We start from the raw sequence: 19,609 nt of genomic DNA, 5'->3' as shown, positions 1-19,609 counted from the left end.
AACTCTATCCCACCTCTCTTTGGCCACTTGAATTTACTTTAAAAAGGCGTATTTTTACATAAATCTCCTTGCAAAGTTTTCAGTTTCACCAGTTCATGTGATACACATGGCAAGGTTATTTATTTATGTATATTCTCTCCTAAGATTTTGCAGCCAAATGAGGATTTTTTTTTTTATTCACCTCCCATGATACTTTATTATATCCAAAAAATATTTTTTTTGTTTCGATTATCTTCTTCTGCTACTCTCCATAAAAATGTGTTATATGGACCAAAGTTTGCAACTTCCTATATTGATAACGTATCGATCAGGATTCCAAGTAGTTTTGAACCATTGCATAGAGTATTTGTATAGAATTTCAATTTTTTATTTTAAAAAAATTAAAATTTTAAAAAAACTATCGATTAGATCTATACTTGGTTTGTATGACCGGCACAATAAAAGACGGGTTAATAGAAGTATTACACTTATATCTTACAAGTAGATATTTTAATAAACACTTAATAAATATTAAAAATATATAAAAAAATAGACTTCATAAAATTATGAGCAATCACGTAACAAATGATCCTAGTATGTTATATTTAAAAGTCTTCGCACACAAGTGCCTATATGATATCGTTGTAAAACAAAACAACAAACCAACTTAAGATACTATATCAAAAAGTTCGTCCAACCATATGTAGCTCCAAAGTATTAAGATAGTTAACATGTCAAGTTGCTCTATTTACATTAAACACACAAAACGACTATTTGAAGATCTTGTTTTTAGGCTTTTTTATCTATGTGATCATACACGTGATATGTGTATAAACCTAAAATGACTACGAAACCTATTCAAAATGGGGTTGTTAATATTATTGTAAATCCCTTACATGATGCTTGAGGCATGAATAAAAAAAAAGAAATATATATCGAGAACAAATATATTGAGACTACATCGAATATATTCCTTATGAACTATTATGATAATCTTTGATAAAGGAGATTCAAATTATTTGAAATTAATCATAATTAAATTTAAGAATTTATATTAGGTCTTCAAGTAGGAAGACTCCCTAGAGAACTATGATTTATTTCTATAAATATAACCAACAGTTTCATGATTTTGGTGAGAGTGAGAGATAAGACAGTTTGGGTGTTATTGTGGGTCTAAAGAATGTTAATAATAATTCTTCATATTTATACGAGAGAAACTTAATTCATCTCATATATTAAATGAACTTGATTTTTTTTTCTGTGAATATAAATAGAGTTATTGAATAAAGTTATATCTTTCATCGATTTTCTAGGATATTTTTTATTATTGATTTTTGGATTTTAGGTTTGTCTCTATTTTTCTCGTCTCCCAACCAACATATGTTACGTTGGAAAAATCATATGATGAGTTTGCTTAAGCTCAATTTTGATAGCTCCAACCAACAATAAGAAGAGAACTAAATTTATCTATTCCAAACATAATGGCAAATATTTATTGTCAAATTTAAGTTCATGCAAAACAAATTTATTGTATGCTACAAGAGTATGTTTAAAATACCCTCTTTCACAGTAAACAAAAACCCACTTGATATATTATGGTTTGAAGCAGACCAACAAGTAAATGCAAATTTAGAACGCTTTAAAGATTATGAAGTTACCTATATAGAGTAGACAATCAAATCATTAACTAACCGAGAGAAGTAATGTTCCCACAAATTCTTTATATTTAAATTATTAGGTTGTTTGTGGGGTATCAAATCCTTGAGATATCAGCTAAGCTAATAAAAAGGGGTATGAAACTCTATTTTTGCAAGCTTCGATAAAAGAGATTACATTTTAATTGTTTAACGAAAGTAAGCATATATTATTGGATGAATTCTTAAACAAATTCTTTTAACTTTATTTCAAGAGGTGTCCATTTTACTTATGTTAAGCAAGTGCATTATCTAATTACACTATATGGTTCCATTTATAAGATGAATCAATTCAATTTCTCAGTTAATTGTTTTTTCATAGCACCATAAATCTCGGTCGAGTGTCTTAAACCAATAATGAGGTCTGTTTGAAAATATATTTTTTATATGAGTTGCTTTATATTGGGTTCTAAGTTCATTTATTTGAGTTAAAATACACTTACAATATTGTTTTACGAATGTACCAAGTGTAAACTTGTTCAAAACCGACTCGATAAATTTTATATATCAAGTATTGGATTAGTCTATAGTATATTGATAATTGTTTTATTTTATAAACTGATCGATAAAGTGTGTTGAATATTATCATGATATATTTTAGGGATCATAGAAAAAATGGGACACCTCTTCCAAAAGTTTAAAAAGATGATTTTTTTTTCAAAAAATTACCCTATATTATTTTTATCAAAAATATTATCTATATAATATTTTTTTATATTATTCTAAGCATATGTAACATTTGATTTATGTTTTCGCATAACATCACGACATGATTTGTGTTTATCGGGATAATAGGGATTATATGTGATACTTCTCGAAAAGGAAAGACTCAAAGAAGAGGTTGTTTTAAAAAATTATCCTATATTATTTTTATCAAAAATATTATCCATATAATATTTTTTATTATTATTCTAAGCATACATAACATTTGATATATGTTTTCGCATAACATTGATATATGACACAACATAATTTATGTTTATTGGGATATTTTAGGGATCATTGTAAATATAATATATCTCTTGGAAAAGCTCAAGAAGAGGAATTTTTTTTAATTATCCTATATCTTTTATTAAGAAATATTATGTATATAATATTATCTTATTATTATTCTAAGCATATGTAACATTTGATTTATGTTTTTGCATAATATTGACATGACACAACATAATTTGTATTTATTGGGATTTTTAGGGATCATTGTAAATATGATATACCTCTTGAAAAAACTCAAAAAGAGGGATTTTTAAAAAATTATCCTATGTTATTTTGATTAAAAATACTATCTATATAATATTTTTCTTATTATTACTCTAAGCATTTGTAACATTTGATTTATATTTTCAGATAATAGCACAATTTGTGCTTATTAGTTTTGGTCCATTGGGTGTAATGTATCTTATCATAAGATATTTTAGGGATCATCATAAATATCAGATATCTGTTGGAAAAGCTTAAGAAGAGGATTTTTTTCGAAAAATTATCTTATATTATTTTTTGTAAAAAAATATTATCTAAATAGTATTTTTTTATTATTTTTCTAAGCAATACAGAAACATTTGCATAATACTGACATGACACAGCACAGTTTATGCCTATTAATTCTGGTTCATAAGGTGTAGTGTAATCATACGATATTTCAGGGATCATTGTAAATAGAGATATTTTTTTCGAAAAATTATCTTATATTATTTTTATTAAAAATATATTATATATAAAATAATAATAATATTATTATTATAAGCTTGTGTAACATTTGATTTATGTTTTCGCCTCACTGATATGACACAGAACAAATCGTGTTTATTAGTTCTGTGCTCGTAGCTGTAACCGCAGATCACCAAAAAGGAGAGGAAGGGATGGATCAAATAGGAGAGAGAAAGGAGGGAGATGGAAGAGAAAGGCGACGAGGCGACGTGTGAGGCGGAGAGGAGACAAGCCGGGTGGACAAGCGAGAGCCACATTTCAGCTGGAGAATTCCTGCCGGATCCACGTGAGAAGTCATCGATCCTTCCAATTGCAAGGTAGGTAGCCGGCGGGTCAACCTCGCAGGAGTGGCGGAAGGTAATCCCTGAAATTATTCGGCAACGGTGTTCGCCTACCGGCCATATGTTTTTGGTTATAATTAGCTCTTCTTTTAAAGCGCACACCGCTTGGAACGACGCCACAGCAACTCTGCGCCTCAACTTCGCCCGTCTGCACTCCTGCGCTACCGCCTCTTGATCCACTCATTTGGCTCCACTTGCACACCTCCCATGGGCGGTGCGTCGGCGGGAGCGTTGGTGCCGTCGGTGTCGAAGGCGGAGGAGATGGGGGCGTCGGTCGCCCCGCTTGCCGTCTCGTCGTCGGAGACCACGGACGTGGCTGGGGCGCCGCCGCCGGCCGAGGGGGCCACGGTCCCCGACGGAACTCGGGCCGCGGCGGCGGTGAAGGCGGAGGCCGAGGCGGAGGCCGAGCGCGACAAGGATCTGCTCTGCCCCATCTGCATGGGGGTCATCAAGGACGCCTTCCTGACGGCATGCGGCCACAGCTTCTGCTACATGTGCATCGTCACCCACCTCAACAACAAGAGCGATTGTCCTTGTTGCGGAAATTACCTCACCAAGAATCACCTCTACCCCAATTTCCTCCTCAACAAGGTTACGTTGCCATCCTAACTTCTCATCAGTTCGTTTAGATCGCGGCCTAAACCTGCCAATTCGTTTCATATATCCCATTGTTTGAGGAACAACTGAATGTTACATCGATTGTTACTTTTTTCCCTTCAATCAAGTCTACCATAAGATCGAATTCGTATATAGATTTAGCTACGGAGGGGCTAGCCACTTTAGATTTCACTTTATGCTGATGGTTATACAAGCATTAAATAAAAACCTTGCGTACCAGGACAAATTTCTTGGCTTTTTTTCAAAGGTTCATATAAGTACTCTTACGTATTTTCTGTTCCTTCTTATTTAGATTAGAGTGGGAAAATTACATGGCTTAACCATTCAGCACTAGTCCGCATTATGTTTGATACTTCAACAAGCATCCCAAAATGAAATATATCCATCATCCCGATCCTGGCTACAGCAAGGAGCCAAACTAAGGTTTCTGCACTTTTTGGTTTGTTGATTTGGGGTTCTACATATCATAAACCCATTGAAGAGGTTAGGTTCGTAATTTTCTTTGGAATGAGGAAAGTGTTATGCAAAAGTAAGACAACATTGATAAATAAGAGTTCTTTTTGTTCTTAGAGAGAGACTGTAGAAAAATCATGTTGAAACTATATTTCTGTTGGATATATGAGAAAGAGCTTTAAATAATTTCCAAATGTTCTACTGGGGAAATATGTGATTGAATAGATGGTTATCCTGTCACAAACTCCACATATAGGTTAAACATGCATCCCATTATTCCAATCATCATTTAGTCAAAGTATATAACAGTGTGTTGGCTAAACATGCATTGGTTAGACTGATTTAACAAGTATGTACCTATCCAATATCAGAGTCTTTCTCTAGAAAATATTTCGTTAGGTAGATGCTGCAAGTCGAAGTTCTAACTTGTAATTGTAGGTTTATGCCTCTCTTCTTTTGTGAGCAAGTATGGAAATCCTGAAGGCATAGTTTGTGTTTGGTTGCTTTTGTTTCACCAATGTACTAACTACTAACAGGCTAGCCGAATAGGTCCCCGGGGTGTGTAAGATTGGAGCTGTAGTCCACTATTTATTGTTGTCACTCAAAAGCTATTTCATTTCCTACATGATGATCAAGCGACCACTTACATCTTGTCTAAGTATATTATACTGAGTCAAACCAAGATTTGGGTTATCAGTGACCAAATAATGCAGATCATATGATAATAATTTGCTCCATCCATGCCCATATGTATATTCTGTGAGAGATGCAGGAGAAACCATGATTGAATTGCAAAACATGATGGATGTGTGTGGGTGTCTATATATATATATATATATATCCAATTATATATGATGAAACATGATTTAGAAAAATCCTAGATCTTTGGTGAAAATTCTGTTGCTAGAAGAAGCATTTTATGCATTTTCTTTAGAAACTAGTTTATTCATCTAGCTAGAGAAGAAAAGGCTTCACTAGCCCACCCACAATACGGAGCGCAGCCGCAGATAATCCAACAGTTATTAATACTTGAGTTTCTGCCATCTCCAAATAAAAGACTATGGTTCTTTCCTTTTGTTTTGTATAACCAAGACCATATATGCCTGTTATATTAGAACTTGAAGACTTGACTGACCATAATTGTTTGGCGTTTCCTATCATGATCTAATTAGCAGGAAGTTGTGTTGACAATTTTGAGTCAGATATAAATATATTGTCAAATTTCATAATATGACCAAAGAGTTCCTAAATGGTATGCCATGCTACAGTGACCATGAACATGTCAAACATTTGGGAGTTCTACGATGACACAAATGATGATTATATCTAAAGCAATATGTAACTTTATAAATCACCCATAAATAATATTTTCTTTTTCATGGTAGTGTACATTTTAGTATACATGAAATATAATTTTATGTTGGCACATATGATGATCCATGTAATGATCATATCCTAGGCTCCTGAAGCTCATTATCAGCTATATAGTAGCCCAAATGCTTTGATGGTTGCCCATAACAACTATGGATTAATGATATTGGATGATTCTTTTGTACTTCTTGGTTACTGTAGCCACTGCAAGCTTGGAATATTGGTATTGGGAGGGTCTTTTTGTTTGGGTTCCAGACTTAGTAGATGCTCTTTCATTGCATGTACTTGCCAGTATTGACAACAAGACACGCTCATTAGTTTGTCATATAATGAATGTCACTAGTGTTCTAGGCACACCTGTACAAACTAATGAATGCATGAAGCAAGTTTCTCCTATAATAAAGGTCTTTGGCATCTTCTTTCAGTATTTATGCTTGATTTAGGTGATGCCATTCTTATAATAATAATTATTTTGTACATGCAGCTTTTGAAAAAGCAATGTGCCCGTCAAATTGAAAAAACAGCATCACCTGTTGAGCATCTTCGTTTGGCATTGCAGCAGGTCAATTTTTTTTCTGTGCCTAATATTCTATTTTCAGTATTTTGAATCAATGCCTAATAAGTGATGACCATCATGTAGATGTTTCCATGCATAATTTGGTTTTCAATAGCTAATAGGATGACTTGTTTACTAGTATTGGTTGTAAATTTGTTGTCACCACTAATATGAGCATGTTCCTTTGAGCTAATTTTTTTTTTTGTCGAATCTGCTTTCTAATCTCAATTTTAGCTTGATATAACCCACCAAAATTCTTCCTGTAACCTGTTGTATAGAAGGTCATTTAGCTTATTTTGATGATTATTTATTAGTTACTTTTAATACATTTGCTGTTTATTTCTATCAATGTATGTGTGCATACATATAGTTGTTACAGAATATAGTATGATCCAACTCATCTTTTTCATATTGGTTGAATGTTTAATTGTCAAAGTGTCAAACTGGGTTCACGGGTGAACTGAGATGATGTGAATATTTATTAGTTTGCAAAGTTCCAATATTTCCTAAAGAGTTATTGTCCCTCATTCTCTCCTACGGTAAACATTAACCATTTATATTAGGCCAGTCAAAGTTTCTGACTCTCCACTATTGTAATAATTAATTTGATACTCTACTAACTGAAAAAATCACCACTTTTAAAGTCCTATATATTATTACTTCTGTTGCTTTGTCGTTCAGTGCAATAACTGTTGGGTTTAGCTTTCTGATGGAATATTGAGTTTGGGATCGAGCAACTCAAGTGTTATTCCATTTTCTTTCTTTTTTATTATTATGTTCTCGGAAATATAATTATCAAGCTGATGATCACTAGGGAGCACCAATTTGCTTCTTCTGTTTTCCCCAAAAATTTAAATTAATCGTCAGAATAATCTACAGTATATATTTTCTCTTTTTGATGTAAAATGAATGTTTGTTGAAAATTTGTACTTGAAATCAATAAAGAGATCTTTGTCTTGCAGGACTGAAAGATTCCATTGGAGGTCCCTTTTAACAAAATTTTTCAGTTTTTCTTAACTTAATGGGATTATGTACCAAAATAAAATGTTTTGAGGATGGAATGAAAAAATATCTGATTTTTATTGAGAATAAGCACTTAGAACAAAACTTTGTTTGTACAAGTTCATTTCATTCCATTGGCTTCTTGTCCTGATTTACTCAATTATAGATCATTTCATTATTAGTTCATGTACCTGTATCTATGCATCTCACTTGTTTGGAGTCTAAGCTGTTGTACATTTGCATAGCACAATTGTCTCACATTTCTCCAGCTTTCCACTTGGTATGTTGTTTTCTGTAATGTAGGTCAGTGTTGGAGCTAGGATATTTATGCAGAGGGGACATCATAGATAATGTGTATAGTTCATTTATAAGAAGTATTATCATTACATAATCTAAATTATGAAGTTAATTAGATTCAGTTTAAATCAACAGAGATAAGTAATAGAAAGAAGGGGGCAAATGTTAGAAGGAAGGGCTCAATACTGAAGTCCCATTCATTGAAGGGAGTTTTTTAAAAAGTTCCGGTGGAGCAACTGCTTGTCTTCACTTTCATGTAGATCTGTCCACTTATTTTGATTAAGAGATCAGGAATATAGATTGGATTACTTTGTGCTGTTTGGCATGAATTGGGTCAAGACATATGGTTTCTTTACTTGGTCAAGTGAAAATATGTTTGCATTTGTTTATTAGTTTTCCTTCCCTGGTCAAGAAAGTAAAGATAGTGATGACAAAGAGAACATCAAGGTTCTTAATTTCGGGTACCTATCCCAGATTGGTGCGGGTCCAATCCTTATCAATGTACTATGTGTCAGGATGCTATTGCATATTGAGTTTTGGAAAAGAGCCTGAAAAATTAAAAAAAAAATGTTATAGGTGGTATATGCCCTGTGCTAGATGTATCGCCCAGTTTACCCTGGTCTATGTGCCGTGCTGGTAGGCTGTCGGATCGATAAATGCTTGCTATACCGATTACTGAAGAATATATCAACAAGGTAACATGTCTGTTGTTGGTGATGAACCGATGATGTTTACAAGGTATTTTCATTGCTGTACATAGTTAACCATCATAATAGGTAGTGTGCGACTGCCAGCTTTATGAATAAAAAAGGTGTTTTTCCTTTACATATTATATTATTCTGTCAAAACAAATGCTTTAATTTATAGGTATATTTCCAAGCACCTTTATAGTCCTGGCCATTGACCCATGGAGCACTACTTGAGATATTAATTCTTAGCTTGGATCATCCATAAAACATTTGCAATGATATATCTCTCTTTCTTAGTCAAGTAATTGCTTGACCATGAAGCTGTTAGAATCTCTTCCTAGTTATTACATGACAATGCAACATATTTGGAAGTGAAAGCTTGAATACAAATGACATTAATAGTTGTAAAAATATATATAATTTATTGGCTAGACTCATTTAATTCCAATTTTCTTACATGTGATTCATGTGTGATCTTCTGATCAATTTAGTAGCATCAGAAACTGTGTCTAGATATCCTTTTTCATAATTAATCTCAGAACAAGTACTTTTCTTATTCTGACAAGTGACTTTTGCAGAAGGTTTTTTTTAGTTGACATATTGCATTAGCCTCCATGTCCATGACACACTGTTGAGACTTGAGAGTTGAGACTATACTTCAAAATCTTTTGTCACAATGTGGTTAGTAATGGTATGCATGACAGCTTGTTGGGCAGGTTCTGAACAAGACGACTTATACTGTAAATATGCTCATTTTCTTAGACTCTAAATCTTATTTTCATGAAAAATGCTTTATTCATTATTTTAAGATGTATAGTTCCTAAGAACATCTTTGTGGTGACTGAACTTATTTTCATGAAAATGTGTCCGTTCATTATTTTACGATGTAGCATTCCCAAGAACCTCTTTGTGGTGATTGCAATTGTTTCATTAATATCAAAATTTAAGAGTATACATGAACTTAGACGGTTCGCTTTCTTGTAGACAGGGATGTGAGATGTCGGTTAAGGAGCTCGATGGTTTGTTGTCTCTTCTTAGTGATAAAAAGCGGAAAATGGAGCAACAAGAGGCTGAGATGAATATGCAAATTTTACTCGACTTTTTGCACTGTCTTAGGAAGAAAAAGCTGGAAGAGCTTAATGAGGTAGATCACAGTAACTTGATTCATGCAAAACTAGTGTGCTCGTCAGAATTGCCTTTTATGTTTACATTACAATTAAAAGATTTCAGGTTGACAAACCTTAATAGAAGTAATGTCTGTACTGTTTTCAGGTTCAAACTGATTTACAATTTATCAAAGAAGATATAAATGCTGTAGAGAAACACAGAGCAGAACTGTACCGGGCAAGAGAGAGATACTCGGTGAAATTGCGAATGCTTTTGGATGATCCAATTGCAACAAAATTTTGGTCTTCCACTGCTGATCAGCACAATAGCATACTTGTCTCGAATGCTCGTAGCTCTCTTGTTGGGACATGCTCTCGAAATTTACAGGTGAAGAGTAATGATGTGAAAGCTCAACTAAGCCATCAAGATTACCAAAGAAAAGATGCTTTAAGTGGATCTGAAACAACAAATTCCCTTATTCAATCAGGAAGAGTCATAGCAAGAAAGAGACGAATTCAAGCTCAGGTCAGTGAGTGAAGTTAATATTTTCTATTGCAAATTGTTAACAATTTGGAGGGCCAGGTTGCTGGTTTTTATCTCTTTAATGGGGTGTAGATGATTCTTCTGGTGGATTCTTCACTACTTGCAGTGAATCTACTGTCAGGGAATAATTTATCTGTAATTAGTCATGTAACCAACTTATACTATATGTATATATATAATATTTCATGACTGTTTGATAGATGTATCCTATAGTGCCTATAATCTAGTTTCATACCAGTTTATCACACAATTAATTCTATGTTAGTTAATACAAGCGGCTCATCTTCTTTTTTTTAATTAGCTACTTAATCTTTTCCTAGGTTTTATTTGCCTTGAATGATTCTTTTGTCTAACTTGATCATCGATGTTTTGTGATCCTTTATTGTACTCACTATGGTCCATAGGTAATCATTCTAAGTCATCATCTTGACAAATTCATTGTATAATTGATTGTGTTAATCATAATCAAAATACGAGTGTCAATAATAATAATTATGATACGAATCCTTTGTAATACAACTTCAAAGGTAGTCACCTTTTTCATTTCCAAGAACATATGGAACTATTTAAAATCTGATAATTAAAGCTTTTTGTGACTAATGGTTGCAGCAAGTATTAAAACTAATTAAGAATTTAGGGTCCACATCTCCAATCTCTTTGTTGTAGCGAAGTTAAAAGTTAAAACCATGTTATTCCATAAAAGATTAACTAGGTTAAGGCTGAACAGAACAGGATAGTGCCATATAGTTCAAATACAAAGTAAACTCAATTTGAGATTACTTTCAATCTTAAGAGCTTGCTGAAAATACAAAAGAGAAGGCACTTGTTGTCAGAAATTAAGAATGCCATTAAGATCAAATAACTACAACAAAAAGATGCACTATATTGAGAATTAACAATTACGAAGTAGAGGCAAGATAGAGAACTAGGGGAAAAATTCTCTCTAGTTAATTTCTATATTGTCACAGCTTGGGATGGCTTACACACAGGAAACTTGCCTGCCATTATATTGGAAAAACTGATCTTTTTATTATTCAATCACTATAATATCACGAGAAATTAAACTTTGTATGGGCTTCAAAAAATGTCATATCATATGCTATGAGAACTTTGGAAAATATAATTAGAGTTGTCGTTTCATGAGGTTATATCTTTCATAAGCATGTATCAAAAATAGTTTTGTGTAGCTACAAAACCACATTCCTAAGAATTTAATATCTGTCCAAGCAAGGAGCAACAGGAAACAAATTGGGCCTCTTATTTGCCCTTTCAGAATGACCCCTAAAAATAAGGATAAAATATGAAAATCATTTGAACCCAAATCTGATTTGGTTTGAGATTGTTGTGGCCAAACTGCTTTTAAACTCTACTCGAATATTTTATTTGTCACGTGCTGCTGCATCAGTTATCAATTATTACAAAGCATGAACAAGAGTATTTGCTTTAATTCTTTAACATTTTAGATTCACTGTTTTAGGTTGATGTGGCCTTTAGATGAACACTTCACTGTTATAAGTTCTCGTCTTTGTTTGGTTTAATTCTTTAACATTTTAGATTCATATTGTTATAACACCAGCATAATATTATCTTCGTTGCTAATGCCACAAAAAAAACAATATGTTATAGTTAATTTGCCTTTCTCTATTTATTGAATTGCTTTATGAATATTCTATATAAAAATGTGTTTTACACTTGCAGTTTAAGGAGCTTCAAGAATGTTACTTACAAAAACGGCGTCTTGGAGCTAGCCAATCACATCGTCAGGAAGAAAAAGATGCAAACGCCAAAGTTAGAGAAGGTTATCATGCGGGTCTTGATGATTTTCAGTCTGTGCTAACCACATTTACTAGATACAGGTGGTCGATGCAATCTTTGGTAATTTGATGTTTTGTTGGTTAATACTTATTGCAGTGGCCATTTTATTAACAAACTGTACTGTTTTTCATTGTAATTTTGCCTACTGGGTTCTGGTTTGCCTTTTTCATGTAATCCTTCATTGATTCAGTCGGTTGCGTGATATTGCGGAACTTAGACATGGAGATCTATTTCATTCTGCAAATATTGTGTCAAGGTATGTAATTTGTGAATGCAGATCTCATTCTCTTGATTACTCCTAACATGATAATTTTTATTTCTGTCTTTTGTCACTTACCATTATTATCCGGGCTTCTGTATCCAACCCCCACAGCGGCATGGATGTTTGGACTCCTTAATGTAGATTCTAACATCCAAGCAAGAGCTGGACTTTGTTGTTGTTTCTGTTGCTTTTTTGCTTTCTACATTACTATCTTGTAATATTAATTTTTTAGTTACCATGTTGGCATGGCTAGTTTCTGCCCCTAGCTGTTTTAATGTATATTTGAAACTGGTGTTGTGTTCATACACATGGAACATTTAATTTACATATCTTATAATTTTTCTTAATCTGATATCTTTTTTCTTTTTTATTTGAAGTTTCATCAATGCCAAACATGATTTCAGTTTGTGCTCTACACAAGCTCCACCATGAATTGGTGTTGCTTTGAGCAACATAATGCTAAATTTCTCACATATGTTTCCAAGTGGCAGAGTCGGTGACTTTTCTTTGTAAAGTTAGTATGCATGAATCTTATGTAATTTTGTTTAAAAGCAAAGAAGGGAGTTGACCATCTAGCTGTAAAGAAGACGTTGATGTCCTTCTCTTGTTTTTTTCAATTAAAGCTGAAGCAGCAACTTTCAGCATGACACATGCACAGAGTCCTCTTCTACTCTCAGCATTAAAAGAAATAAAGATTGCTATAACACCCAAGAAATACCTAAAACATAGTATACAATTGTAGAGCCAAGTGAACATCAATGTAGTTGACTGATCAATTCTGCTGAAACCAGACTTCTCTCATTCTCTCCTTGTCCTTTTATTATGTTGTATTTTTGAAATTGTTTTGCTCATTATTAATATCTGATTCCAAGGCATCCTTATAATGTTTCTCTCATGCAGCATAGAGTTTGATCGTGATGATGAGTTTTTTGCCACTGCTGGTGTTTCGAAGCGCATTAAAGTCTTCGAATTTTCTACAGTAAGTTATAATTTACTTCAGCCTGCAAAATGCATTGTCCCTTCTTATGCTGAACTGATTATAAGCCATTTTATGCGATTCAGGTTGTAAATGAACCATCAGATGTAAACTGCCCTGTTGTAGAATTGGCCACACGGTCCAAACTTAGTTGCTTAAGTTGGAACAAGTACTCCAAAAACATTATTGCGAGTAGTGATTATGAAGGGATAGTAACTGTTTGGGATGTGACCACTCGCCAGGTAGTTATTTTTTATACCATAAAACTGTTTTGTAAATTGTTATGCAGTCAGTATATATTAGATGATCCAAACCCTGTGGTGGAGCTAGGAAAAAATATCTTAAGAGCTTTCTTTTTTCAGAGTATGATGGAATATGAAGAACATGAAAAAAGAGCATGGAGTGTTGATTTTTCACGGACGGAACCAACAATGTTAGTTTCTGGTAGTGATGATTGCAAGGTACCATCAAATTCAGCAAGAGCAATTTTCCAACAGAATTGCCTTAAAATAATTTCCAACAGAGGATCTTTTACCTGTTAATAGTTTCTTTTATTTTTTTCTCTTGTTTTTTATGCTTGCACTTGTTCTCAACAAAATATAACCTTTTAGGTAATATTTACTTTTTCATGGGATGATCCATGTATCTAACCTTTACTTTGGAACTTATAAAGATCTAATGCGTATTAACTGGACTCTGTTTGTGATGTCCACTGATGTTGAAAGCCATTAATCTGCTTAAAATTTTTTGCAATCTTCATGTTCATGATATTGCATGCTTTATCAGATGCTTGGATTCTCTACCAGACATTACATTATGTTGCATGAATCAATTGTTTTTTGGTGTGTCTGAACTTACGGTTGAAAATTGACAGAAGGATTTACCTCCTGTTCATCAATGTTTGAAAGGTCGCCTTGGAATAATTATTAGGATCAGAAAAAATGTAATTTTAAAGTAAAAATAAAATTTCAAAGTTAAAAATGGATAAATTCATTACTTTTGAAATAAATAATTAGTTATGATTATTCTTTTTATCTAGTTTGTATAAAAAAATGTCATGGCATGCAATAATAGGATTGTGTGGTCTCTCACACCCTCTCCTCTCTCTCTGTAGAAGGTTTCACCCTTTTCTTCCCTTCCCTCTCCTCTCTCTATTTTTATTTCTGTCCCCTACACTCACTACCTTACCTCCCTCCATCCTTTATAGCACTCACTCCATGATGATTTCCAGCAAGTGTTGCAATCCATTCAATGATCTTCTTCTCTTCTTTTCATTATTGTGCCTCCACTTTCTTCCTCATTGGTGATATAAGCTTTGTGAGTCACCAAATTCGTTTGAATAGGTAGATTTTTGGATAAATGATCAGGCTGTTTTTTGGCAACAAAGTCAAGAAATTAGTCCAAATAAGTTGACCTTGCACATCTTGATCCATATCAGCTGGATTGGTAACTGGGATGAATATTCATGTGATCATTGATTGCAAATGCATGGAAGAAAATTAATAGGAAATTTGGAGAGGATATTTGAATTTGATTTCATTTGTATGCATGTTTTGTTTTTTTGTATTGTTACTTGGTCCATTTAATTTGGTTTTTTGTATTGATTTTCAGTTATTTCTTAAATTTGCTTTGGCTTGGAACTTTGTTCTCTATCTTCGAGGTTTGACCTGAGTTTGATGTTCTTGTCATAAGATTCCATGAAGTTACCATGGAAGCTTTTCTTAGGTAATTAGTTTTATTTTAGCCAGCTGAAATTGATGCCAAGAGGCCTTGATGAGATGATGATGGCAATGATAACAAGGATGATAATAATGGTGATCTGTATCAACAATTATTTTTTGTTCTCACATACAAGTATCTGAACTATAGAACTTTACATGATATCTTAAAAGATGTCATTGGGTTTACCAAGTAAATGAAGATGATTGATTCAACATGAGCTTGACGAAAAATGAAGGGCAACTGTGGGGTTGAATTATATACATTTTCTCATCATAACTATGTTCTGTGTTGCATTCCTGATTTTGATTATCTGAGTTTATGAATCTTATGGTCATATATACGAAGTTATGTAAAAGCTCCTTATCATGATTAATTGTTAAGAGTATTAACTGGAAGTTGAAACTTCATTAGTTATTTTATGATTCTTAAAGCAAGCATTACTAAAATAGCCTTATATTGTCTTGAACTCTTGATGACAATTTTCATTTATCTCATGACAAGTAGGTCAAAGTGTGGTGCACAAAGCAAGAAGCCAGTGTTATCAATATTGACATGAAAGCAAATATTTGTTGTGTCAAATATAATCCTGGATCCAGTGTTCATGTTGCAGTATGTTTTCATCATTTCCGTTTTTACCTTTTCAGTTTGTTGTTATTTCAGTTTATGAATACTCATCGTTTTCCAGGTTGGTTCTGCTGATCATCACATTCACTATTTTGATTTGAGAAACACAAGTACTCCACTCCGTATTTTTAAGGGACACTGGAAAGCAGTTTCATACGTGAAATTCCTGTCCACAAATGAGCTTGCATCTGCATCAACAGACAGTACATTGCGATTGTGGGATGTAAAGGACACATGCCCAGTATGTTTTACTGGCTTTATTTTTTTATCTCATAGCTTATTAAAAATTGTAACCTTTTATTAACCACTTTTCATCCTCCAAGGGGCAAAGTTACACTCTTCCTGCCATCAAAAAATTCAATGAAAATTATTGGATCTCTTTTGTATACATGAACTCCTAGGTCATATATGTAATCGGTAGTTGTTTTAATATTAGTTAAAATAGGAAGGAGATGTCTAAGCACAATGTCAACAAGCCAAACTATATTTGTGGTTGGTCAGATTTAATTTTTTGCAAGTTAATCTTTGAGTTGAATTCTTTTAGAGAAAGCATATGCTGAGGTTTGTGTTGTTTAAAATTATGGGGGTTATTTTGTTGATCAGGATCAAGCCTAACTACCCTTAGGAATCATTCTTTTTACCTTTTGTTTTGGGGGTTGTTGGGCAGGAAGAGGAATCTAAGTGGAGTCTGATGCTGTTACAGTGCCGGAGTTATGTCATTCTGTGTTGATTCCTTCACAAACATAACATCTGAAATGGAGAAAGAGAAGTTTGAATACTACTGCTGCAGCAGTAGCAGTTGCTCCTATATAGTGCCATTGGCTAGTTTAGAACTATTACTACAACATTAACAGTATTACTCCTATATAGTGCAATTTGCTAGTTTGAAAAAAATGTCAAACCTTTTTTTCCTATATGGAGGAGCTATTTGCTACCATAGTACCACTCTCATAGCAACAACAGCAGCTTTGCTCCTATGCAATAGCTTATAATGCTACAGAAGTCAGCTTTGCTCCAGCAACAACAAATTTTCTCCAATATAGAGCTATTTGTTAGTTTAATACTCCTACTGTAGTAACAATTTCTCATTTGCTCCTATGCAGCGCTATTTGCTAGCTTTCTTTTGAGTGCAAAGTTAAGGTGTATAGAGATCTTTTGCTTGATTACTGTAGGGAGGAGTTTGAGTGGGTGGTGGAGCTTGGAATTTTCATTCTTTTTGTTGATATGTAGGCACCTAAATTCAGATAGGAACTGTATGGCATTATGCCAGAATTTAGAATATAGGCCTATTTGTGTCTGCCTGTATGGAACGAGGAGGAGACAGTACATATCGAGGAAACCTTGTTGGGCTCAGATATCACAAGCAGTTGGATGAAGGGCATGATTAGATCAGGATAACAGATTGCTACCAATATGTTTACTGATGATACACTTGGTATGATAAAAAAATATGAAGCTATATGCTTGATATGGAATTGTAGGATACAAATTGCTCAATTTGCATATCAGTTAGACATTAGACCGTAAATATTGGATCAAACCAATTGGCATTAAAATTTTTTATTATACTGTGACTTCTCTCCTGTGTACTTGTCTTTTCCAACTTGATGAGGAATGTGTTCAATGATTCTCAAGGTTTGATATGTATACATGTATCCACTATGCATATCTTTCATGTATGGATAATATTTTACAATCAGATTTCTTGTTAATTTTTTTCCCCATAGTTATATCTCAGAAGACAATGATTCCAGAGTTACAATATTCTTTTTTTTTTTGTTTCAATCTCTGTTTCTTTGTTGCTATCTTTTTGTTTTGTTTTGTGTTTTTTTTTATGTGAGGAATGCATTCTTCAAAAGGACCCAATCCAAACAAACCCTGAGCCAGATTAACCCAAATTCCAAGCGGAGCTCAGAAATTTGTGTTCGAGTTGGTTTCAAGCTAGGAATCTTGTGTTAGAGGCTGGGATGGCAGGAATTGTACATGGGTTGAGTCCAAGCCCAATCCGATCCACCTAGGTTTCATCCCTATAGTTATATCTTGAAAGCTTGACTTAGTTTCCTAAAATTTATTTAAAATGATTTTATAAATGGGAGGGTATGACAGATTTTATTCACTGAGGCATAGCTCCAACGTAGTTTGTGTTGAAAACATTGCTCAAGGTACAAGATCTCAATTAAAGAAATGGACCTGTCCATGTTCCACTATAAGGTTGCTTGACGGGTCGTGTTCCACGAGGAAGAGAGCTCAACCAGACTCCTTTGTTAGCTCTGTTATGAGTTTGAATTTTAAAGAGTAATACTTTCTTATTCATCAGGAGTAAGATAGAAGCAGTGCCTTCCCTATTAAAAAAGGGCACAAACATTGCGCCTTTGTGTTGCCAAATAGTGAATAAAGTTGGAGAAAATGAGAGAAGAAAGTGTCAGGAGAGGATAGTGAATAAAATGAAGAGAAGAATTCTTTCTTATAAGTGGTTCCTGTTTGCTTTTAGTTGGCTTTTAAGGGTCTCTCATAATGGCTTCCATTTTGTCGTAGAATTTCCTTCATGTTGGACTGTTGGTGTTAATTGTCTCATCAGAACTGGTCAAGTGGATCTCATTAACTTTGCAAGAAGCTCTTTCATTAATTATAGTAAACCTCTCACTTCCACACCAGAATAGCCATGTTGACTGAATCATGTAACTCTGGTGTTTTTACCATACTTGTTTTGATGTTTTTCTTACTTTCTGTTACCTTTTTCTACTACTCCTGCATGACTATTTTTTGTATACAAAGTTTGAAACTCAGCATTGACAATCATTTAGCTCATATTATGCATTATGTATGATATCGCAGTTATGCCTGATTTAGCAGATGATTTGACACCCATGTCATACATTAAGAACTGAATGCTGTGATGGTTTTGTTAACCGATTAGAAAACCATAGGACTTGAAAATCCTTACGATCATTAATATCTTCTTGATTGCCATTCATGCATCTTATTGATAAATCATCTTTCGTACATGTTCTATTACCTATCTCTCTGACATCTTCCACCTCTTTTGAGATGTATATATACATACCTTTTGTTTAATTTCCTTGACCATATACTTCCCATGCACCTCTAAATCCTTTTTGGAGTGGAAAAGGATTCCGTACCTACTTAATGACTTCTTTTTATGTTGGATTATTTATTCAGGTGCGCACCTTCAAGGGACACACAAATGAGAAAAATTTTGTGGGTTTAACAGTAAACAATGAGTACATTGCTTGTGGCAGCGAGACAAACGAGGTTTTCGTGTACCATAAGGTGAGCCAGACTTACTATGCTGGATTAATTGCCAAAATTTGCCTCCTGTTGTTAGTTCGGTCTGCCTGCAAAATTGTCTTTTCACTCTGTAGCTTTTGTACTTCATTAGTTGATCTCAAAAACCAGCAACTGTAATTGCAGGCAATCTCGAAGCCAGCTGCATGGCACAAATTCGGATCCTCAGATCTTGATGATGCAGAAGATGATGCTGGGTCATATTTTATTAGCGCTGTTTGCTGGAAGAGTGACAGTCCTACAATGTTGGCAGCCAACAGCCAGGGGACTATCAAAGTTCTGGTACTCGCAGCTTAGCAGAAGACGATAAAAGGCAAGGAAAGCTTTTAGATGAGCCCGGTAGTTGTCCGTGTATTTATCGCTTAGGTGTGTCCATATTTTTTCATTCAGTAACTACTCTACTCTTCCTACTCTTTTCTCTCGAGGCTTTTCTTGGTCTTCAACCTTAGGAATGACTTTACAGTCCATGGTTTGCACCTTGATAGACTTGTAAAATGTTGTCATATTTCGAGATGTGGTAATCATACTTGTTCATTTTGCTCCATTT

General features: G+C 33.9%; 1 protein-coding gene across 1 annotated transcript; it reads left to right on the top strand.

Annotated features, from left to right (window-relative positions):
• The first annotated feature begins 3,541 nt into the window (after positions 1-3,541).
• On the top strand, positions 3,542-19,606 carry LOC103979318 (E3 ubiquitin-protein ligase COP1). The gene is made up of 14 exons (XM_009395415.3): positions 3,542-3,737; positions 3,817-4,312; positions 6,648-6,725; positions 9,696-9,851; positions 9,980-10,339; positions 12,056-12,213; positions 12,363-12,428; positions 13,335-13,413; positions 13,497-13,652; positions 13,773-13,871; positions 15,637-15,741; positions 15,818-15,997; positions 18,937-19,047; positions 19,189-19,606. The coding sequence occupies exons 2-14, from the start codon at positions 3,929-3,931 to the stop codon at positions 19,357-19,359; spliced, it is 2,103 nt and encodes a 700-aa protein (XP_009393690.2). The 5' UTR covers positions 3,542-3,737; positions 3,817-3,928; the 3' UTR covers positions 19,360-19,606.
• The last annotated feature ends 3 nt before the right edge of the window (positions 19,607-19,609 follow it).

Source organism: Musa acuminata, chromosome BXJ2-3 (assembly GCF_036884655.1).
Source record: "Musa acuminata AAA Group cultivar baxijiao chromosome BXJ2-3, Cavendish_Baxijiao_AAA, whole genome shotgun sequence".
In the NCBI taxonomy this organism is placed as follows: domain Eukaryota; kingdom Viridiplantae; phylum Streptophyta; class Magnoliopsida; order Zingiberales; family Musaceae; genus Musa; species Musa acuminata.
This window is presented reverse-complemented; position numbering and strand designations above follow the sequence as displayed.